Source organism: Eupeodes corollae, chromosome 1 (assembly GCF_945859685.1).
Source record: "Eupeodes corollae chromosome 1, idEupCoro1.1, whole genome shotgun sequence".
In the NCBI taxonomy this organism is placed as follows: Eukaryota; Metazoa; Arthropoda; class Insecta; order Diptera; family Syrphidae; genus Eupeodes; species Eupeodes corollae.
Genome location: NC_079147.1, coordinates 30,478,191 through 30,486,727, shown reverse-complemented (window position 1 = coordinate 30,486,727; position 8,537 = coordinate 30,478,191). Strand labels below are relative to the sequence as shown.

Genomic DNA, 8,537 nt, shown 5'->3' with positions numbered 1-8,537 from the left:
TGACGATGGCTACCATATCAATATACCAATGATTGATCCACGAACAGGTGAATAATTGATCTATTTTCAGTGTGTTAACATTTCATTTGTATAAATTTCTAATGTCAGGTTTTGCACTTATTTTCAGGTCTACATGTACAGAAAAAAGTTAGTGCCATGAACTTTTATTCGTATCGATTGATGGTTCGTCCACAAGAACAAAATTATATCTTGAGGTGTGGTAAACTATATCATCAGTACATCGTTGATATGTATGCCAAAATAGAAACTGAACGTCTTAATTTTATTCGTTTTAACCAAGCAAAATTAAGATCCGAGGAATATATTCATTTGCGAGATGCGATAATGAATGATGCTAATGTTAACGACATTGGACGTTTAACTATATTGCCATCGTCGTATATTGGTAGCCCACGGCATATGAACGAATATGCACAAGACGCAATGTCGGATCTGTTCATTACATTTACATGTAATCCAAAGTGGGATGACATCAAAAACAATTTATTTGAAGGACAGTCTACAACTGATCGTCATGACATCACAGCACGTGTTTTTCGGCAAAAATTGAAAGCACTTATGGATTTAATTGTAAAATTATGTGTATTTGGAGAGGTTCGTTGCCATATGTACTCCATCGAATGGCAAAAAAGGGGATTGCCGCACGCACATATATAAAATTGGCTGGTACATAAAATAACTCTGGATCAAATCGATAACGTTATATCAGCTGAAATTCCTGATCAAACTGTCGATCCTGAGTTATTTCACGTTGTCGTTAAAAACATGATACATGGTCCGTGCGGTGAACTAAATATGAATTCGCCATGTATGATTGATGGAAAGTGTTCGAAATGATACCCAAGGCAATTGACTTCAAACACAATAACTGGCAATGACGGATATCCTTTGTATCGACGTAGATCACCTAATGATAATGGCAAAACGGCAACCATTAGAATGCGTAATCAGGACGTTGAAGTTGATAATCGTTGGGTGGTTCCGTATTGTCCATTATTATCGAAAATATTCAATGCTCATATAAATGTGGAATATTGTAATTCAGTCAAATCCATTAAATATATTTGCAAGTATGTAAATAAAGGAAGCGATATGGCTGTTTTCGGTGTTACTGGTGATAATAGAAATGATGAAATTACTCAGTATCAAATGGGGCGCTATATAAGTAGTAATGAAGCTGTCTGGAGGATTATGTCATTTTCAATGCACGAAATACATCCGGTAGTTGTTTACTTGGCTGTGCATCTTGAGAATGGCCAACGTATTTATTTTAATGAAGCAAATGTATTGGAAAGAGCAGAACACCCACCAGCGACTACGTTGACCGCTTTTTTCAAATTATGCGAAACTGATGCATTTGCCATAAATTTGTTATATTCTGATGTGCCCCAGTATTACACATGGAATGTGTCTTCAAAAAAATTTCAAAGACGTAAACAAGGAACGGCAGTCGATGGTCATCCAGGCATTTTCCAAACAGATGCTATTGGGAGAATATATTATACAGTACATCCAAAAAATGCAGAGTGTTTTTATTTGCGATTGTTATTAGTTAACGTCAATGGCCCAAAATCATTTTAAGAATTGAGAACAGTCAATGGTCTTTTATGTCAAACATATCGTGAAGCATGTCAACTCTTGCATCTGTTGGAGAATGATGCACATTGGGATTCAACACTTCAAGATGCCTCTACTTCAGCTCTTCCACAACAAATACGAATGCTATTTGCCATTATATTATCAACATGTTCGCCATCAAATCCACTCGAATTATGGAACAAATATAAACATTATATGGCAGAAGATATTTTAATTCGTATGCGTCATCATGAAAGAAATCCCGATTTGTTGATTACCTTGAAAATGTACAACGAAGTTTTAATAATAATTGAAGATATGTGTCTAACGATCGTAAATAAAGCATTAGCACAATTGGGTATGACCGCACCAAATCGTGAGATACATGATTTTTTTGATCGTGAATTGCAACGTGAGCAGGAGTTCAATTCCAATGATTTACGTTTATTTGTACAATCGAATATTACCAAATTGAATATTCAACAAAAACATGTATATGACACAATCATGCAAGCCGTTTCCAATAATGCAGGTGGCTTATATTTCTTGGATGCACCTGGTGGTACAGGCAAAACTTTCGTTGTATCATTGATTTTAGCGACTATTCGATCGGAACAGAAAATTGCATTGGCACTTGCATCTTCGGGAATTGCTGCTACATTATTAGAAGGTGGTCGGGCTGCACACTCTGCATTAAAATTGCCATTGAATGTACAGGTGATTGAAACTCCAACTTGCAATATTTCGAGAAATTCTGCTATGGCAAAAGTTCTCCAATTAACGTCAATAATTTTATGGGATGAGTGCACAATGGCGAATAAAAAATCAATAGAAGCATTTAATCGAACAATGCAAGATTTACGCGGTAATCAATAGCTTTTTGGTGGTGCTCTGATATTGCTGTCAGGGGACTTTCGTCAAACATTGCCTGTCATTCCTCGATCAACTCCTGCTGATGAAATAAACGCCTGTTTGAAGTCATCAGTTCTTTGGAGGTATGTACGAAAGTTGACACTGAACATTAATATGCGTATTCACCTACATAATGATGCAACTGCCCAAGATTTTTCAAAACAATTGTTGGAAATTGGTGATGGCAAAATACCAATCGACAGTACCAACGGATTGATCACTTTACCGAACAATTTTTGTACAATTGCGCAATCTATAGATGAGTTGATTGAATGTGTTTTTCCGAATATTCTACAGAATTACAGAAATCATGATTGGTTAAGAGAACGCGCCATTTTAGCACCGAAGAACATTCATATCAATGCCATTAATTTTCAAATTCAAGCGAAACTGCCAGGTGTAGTCACAACATATAAATCAATTGACAGTGTTATGAATCAAGATGAAGCAATGAATTATCCAATTGAATTTTTAAATTCATTGGAAAATTGGTTCTTTGATTATATTATTGCGAAATATTAATCCACCAAAACTGTGTAATGGTACCAGATTGGCAGTGAAAAAGTTATTGCCAAATTTGATTGAAGCTACAATATTAACTGGTAAATCAAGAGGAGAAGTATGTTTGATACCGCGTATCCCTATGATTCCAACTGATATGCCATTTGAATTCAAAAGATTACAATATCCTGTGCGTTTATCATTTGCGATGTCCATAAATAAGGCCCAAGGGCAAACACTTCACGTTTGTGGTATCAATTTGAAGGAATCATGTTTTTCACATGGCCAACTTTATGTTGCCTGTTCCAGAGTTGGTACCCCCAACTGTTTATATATTCATACTCAAAATGGAAAAACAAAAAATATTGTTTATCCAACTGTTTTACACTAACACATATAAGAGTAGTAAATTATTTTTTTAATTTTTAGTTTTTACTGTTTACTGATAAATATAATAATAATAATAATAATAATAATAATAATAATGATAAATAAATATGTAAATATAATGGAGTTTTAAATAGCTAGCAATTTAAAATATTTTTTGTTTGAATAAATGAACTTAATAATGATTTTTTGTATTACTATGCCTTATACGTAGCGAAGCACGTACCGGGCAGCTAGTATTTAATATTTTCATTCTTATTTGTTACTTCAGAATTTAAACAAAACGATATTTTCACGAAAAATCTATTACCATCTTCAGGAAGTCCAAATAATGTTCTAGGTAATTCAAATCCAAGTCATGAATATTCCTTTCCAAATGCATATGGACCTCGTATAGTTACCTACATCATCATGCATAATTACTCTTATGAAGGTACATATAAATATTAAGTAGGACCGTATATACGTTATGTATTGTATATGTACCTAACCTACCCTAAAGCCTTAAACCATTTGTAATCGAGAAACACCAAATGTGAGTTATTAACCAAACACCACCGAACCGGCTAACCAAGCTATAGAACGCCAACGACGGGGACGGTAAATCTTATACCCAGATCGCCACGAGTGACGGCTAAACTGTACATAATATATCCCCAAAACTAAAATAACCCGCACAACGACCGAGCTTCAATTCCCTCAAGTCATAACATAATGTTAGGTATAGAATGTACCTACTCTGGAGCCTGGATCCTGGACGCATGAGAGTGAGAGCGGGTTTTGTAGAGCTAGATATTGATTTACCTTTAACTATGAAACAGGGTGTTAAATTTGATTTATGTTCACCATTCTGATGATATGGGGATATAGTTTACTCAGTATACAGTTATATGTATTTAATTCATAGAATCACTTGAGGCACATTAAATTCTAGATGAACAAATTTGAATTCTACACTGATTTAGTTTAGACAAAAAAAAGAGGCTGGAATGCGACCCACATTGAGAACCGGGATGATGAGCGTCTTACAGATGGGGATTTTAGATGCTCGAGAGAGGACTTTACTTTTCGATTTCTCCTTAGTTTAACAGCAGCGATTTGTAAGAGTTATTCTTCGTTTGATTTCAGCGCTGGTGTCGTTGTCTGTGTTTATAGCGGTGCCTAGGTAGACAGAGTTCTTAATTACATCGAAGTTAAAGCTGTCAATGGTGACGTTTTGTCCAAAAAGTCGTTGTTCAATGTCCTTTTTTGATGACAGCATATAGCTGGTGTTGCCCGCATTGACCACTAAACCCATCTTCTTGTGCCACTAGTGTTGACGGTTAAGTTTTGCAAAATTCTTTCCAGAACGATGTTGAAGAAGGTGCATGACAGTGCATCGTATTGCCTATAACCTATTTTGACATCAAATGCATCGGTGAGATCTTTTTCGACCTTGATAGAGCAGCGTGTCCATCGTCATTCTGAACAAACGGAAAAGTTACAGGGATGCCAAAACTAGACATTGCTCGGTAGAGCTCTTCCCTATAGATGCTGTCATACGCGGCTTTAAAATCGATAAAGAGATGGTGGGTATCGATTTGAAGCACCTGGGTTTTTTTCCAAGATCTGCCGTAGTGTGAATATTTGGTCGATAGTGGACTTTCCTGGTCTGAAGCCACACTAATAAGGACCAATCAGGTTGTTTACGAATGGTTTCAGACGTTCACATAATACGGCAGAGAGGATCTTATACGCAATGTTAAGGAGACTGATGCCTCTGTAGTTGACGCAGTTTAGAGGGTCTCCTTTCTTGTATATCGGGCACACTATGCTGAGATTCCACTCATCGGGCATGCTTTCTTCCGACCATATTTTACATATGAGTAGGAGCATTCTCCTTGCCAAGTCCTTTCGTGCTGCTTTGAATAGTTCGGCAGCGATACCGTTAGCCCCAGCTGCGTTGTTTGACTTCAGTTTAGATATAGCTATCTTCACTTCGCCGAACTCGGGTAGGCGGAATTGTTGATCTACACCGACTAGGTTGAGTGGTTCTATCTCCCTTGCAGCGGAATTCGGTTCGTCATCGCCGTTATATAATTTGGAGAAGTGATCTTTCCATATTCTCAGCATCGACTGTGGTTCTACTACGATGTTCCCTTGATTGACTTTACAGGCTTCGGTTGGTGGCTGATATCCTTGGGAGGTTTTAACCTTTTGGTAAAATTTACGAACCTCATTCCTGTTGTGACATCCCTCTATCTCCTCGATCGCGCGCTTCTCACACTCTCTTTTTTTTTCCGTTTAAGAAGCCGGTGTTCCTCTCTCCTCTTCTGCTCGTAGAGCTCGCGAGCAGCTCTAGTCCTTTTGTGCAGCGCCGTTTTGTATGCTTCTTGTTTCGCTGCGTGAGCTTGCCAGCATTCGTCGTCAAACCATTGGTTTTACTGTGGTGGCCGTGTGAAAACTAAAACTTCAGAGGCGGCATCGCTGATGGCTGCAAAGCAATGTTGACACTGGTTTTCATTGCTTAATGCAGGCAGTATATGACTCCTTAAGAGTTTATTAGAGACTCGATCGGAAAAGGACATGACAGTCTCTTGCGATTGTAGCTGTCTGACGTCGAAACTTTTCACAGTACTTCCTTGTTTTAGCTTGGATCGGGATATCCGTTCGATAGCTTCGATCGCAATGTGGTCAATCTGGTTGACAGTTAATTGATGAGGAGATTTCCATGTCCCCTTGTGGATATTAAGATGTGTGAAATGCGAACTAGGTACCAGAAAGTCTAGCCCCACAGCGAAATAGATCAGCCTGAATCCGTTGTCGAAGGTGATGTCGTGCAGGCTGTATCGCCCGGTTGTGCCACCAAAGATGTCTTCTCTTCCTCGCTTATCATTAAAATCTCCTAATATAATTTTGATGTCATAGCTAGGGCACTGCTCATAAATCTTGTCCAAGAGCTCGAAGAATATGTCTTTGGTGTCTTCATCTTTCTCCTCTGTAGGGGCATGTGCGAATATTAGGCTTATGTTGGCGAATTTAGCCTTGATGCGGATTGTCGTGATGAGCTCGCTCACACTTATGAAACTCGAGACCTTTTGTATGAGTTTTCCAACAACAAATCCACACCCAAATAGACTCTGTCTTTGTTCTCGGTAGCAGTCGCCGTAGTATTCATCGCCCTGTAAATCCCATCGCACTTCTTGAAAGCGGTAATATCCGCCTTGCAGCAGTTTAGGGCTTCCGCTATAATTGTTCGGTTGCACGTGGTCTGTTAAGGATACTAACATTCCACGTACAAATACGGAGTTCGTTGACCTTATTTCGTTTGCTTGGGATGTCAACAGTTAATCCGTCCGTATTCGAAGCTTGTTGGTGCTTCGCAACTATGATGTTTCTACGTGGCCAGGAAGTCTATCCCACGCAGAATCTCCAACCAGGAGGGCCAGATCCTTAGTATTACTCCAAGAAAGGGGAGCCGGATAAGCCCCTTACAGGTCTGGGCTCCGAATACGTCGAAGAAGCCAGTGTTCACTAAGTAGTTTAACTTTACTGGAACTGTAGACGCCACCGTTGATTCCATCTTGGTGGAAACACCTCTCAACAACTCTCTGATTTGCTGCCCCAACAACTTTCCACTGGGGTTAGAACCCAATCTCCAGTTGAGGTGCTATAGGCACTCGATGTTCACCACGGGGAGGTGAAAGTAGGAGTTGATGGACAGAGGTGGGCTTTGAGAAAAACCTGTGGACGATTGTCCTCTTGAATGCACATGTCTTACATTTAAACAGATATCTTTCTATAAAGTAAATAAATTGGGTGGCGCAACAGTCCGTTTGAGAACTAGGGTCTAATGATTCACAACTCTTAGCCATTCCTGTGTGCGAACTGCGAGTACTGTTTTCAGGGATGGAAGGGACTTACAATTTAAAGTCGAATCCGAACGGAAAATTTGAGAAAGCATTTTTCATGACAAGAATTACTCTTGGCAGGGATCGAGCCCAAGACATTCGCATGAGAGTCCATCGCACTAACCATCATGCCTCGGGTACTGCAATATCTTTCTAAAAATCTTTTATTTCTACTCTAGGGACCTTGAAACATCGAGAAATGTCAAAATTTTCAATTTGACAAATCGGACCCATGACAATAACTTCCTAAGGTAAGCTAATAAGATACTGTTTCTGACTTCAATTTGATTCCTTTGATGATTTGGAATCAAAATTTTGGAAATTGATGAGCACATTAGATTTTTGTGATAGACTGGTTTCCGACCAATGGCAAACTTCTTAACTAAACATTTTAGATTTGTCTACGAGATCTTCAGATAATTGTTAATAACAAATGAAGAACGCATGTAATGCAAGAACTGAGTAGGTAGGTTTGTGTCGGCTATTATATATTATGACAACATTTTCGAGGTCCCTTATTTCGAAAATTCTAGGATGACCTAACCCCTTAAAGATTTTAATGAAAATTATGAATTCTCACCAATATTGTGTGTAATCTAGTATATTGACTAATTTAACATTTATAAATCTGTATAAATCCTAATTTTCCTGTCATTACAAATCATCATTATACCTTTGACTAAGGGAACCCACAAAGTAACAGTGTCCTTTTTGTAACACCAAATTCTAATAAGTTGACCTTTTTGCTGACAAGTTTTACCATCTTGTACATCGCTAAATTTTAATTAACATAAACCACTTCCCCTAATTATAACCCGCAACAAAACTCTTAACAGTACAGAAGTCACACTTTACCCACGTTGGTATATAAAGCAAAAGGATTCAACTTAAGTTTTAGATACCTTCACTATAGAATTTGGTAAAAGAGGGTTATGTTTTGGATTCATGGTATACCTATCAACATGAAATTATTTATGAATCCTACAGCCCTTTGAGGGTACAATTAAGGGAATTTTTGTCTTTGACAAAATTTTAAGAACAATCGAGAGTTATCAATTTGAAAATGTTCAATTCAATTGAATAATGTGGTGAAGTTGTAGTTGCTAAAATTGACGAGTCTAACGTTCAAGTCATAAAAGTTATTAAATTTCTGTAACACACACAAAAAAATTCGTTTATCGGTTAAAATACTTTTTCTATGTGGTACTCTATGTAAAGGGTGCTTCGATGTTCAAGTTTATTTGGTTT

The 8,537-nt window shown here is 37.8% G+C and overlaps 1 protein-coding gene across 1 annotated transcript; it reads left to right on the top strand.

The window, feature by feature from the left end:
* The first annotated feature begins 960 nt into the window (after positions 1-960).
* Positions 961-1,602, top strand: LOC129953811 (uncharacterized). The gene has a single exon (XM_056067290.1). It carries the CDS (start codon positions 961-963, stop codon positions 1,600-1,602), a length of 642 nt encoding a protein of 213 aa, XP_055923265.1.
* The last annotated feature ends 6,935 nt before the right edge of the window (positions 1,603-8,537 follow it).

Coding starts and splice junctions, on each gene's coding strand:
- LOC129953811 (XM_056067290.1), top strand. CDS start 961: ATGCGTAATCAGGACGTTGAAGTTGATAATCGTTGGGTGGTTCCGTAT.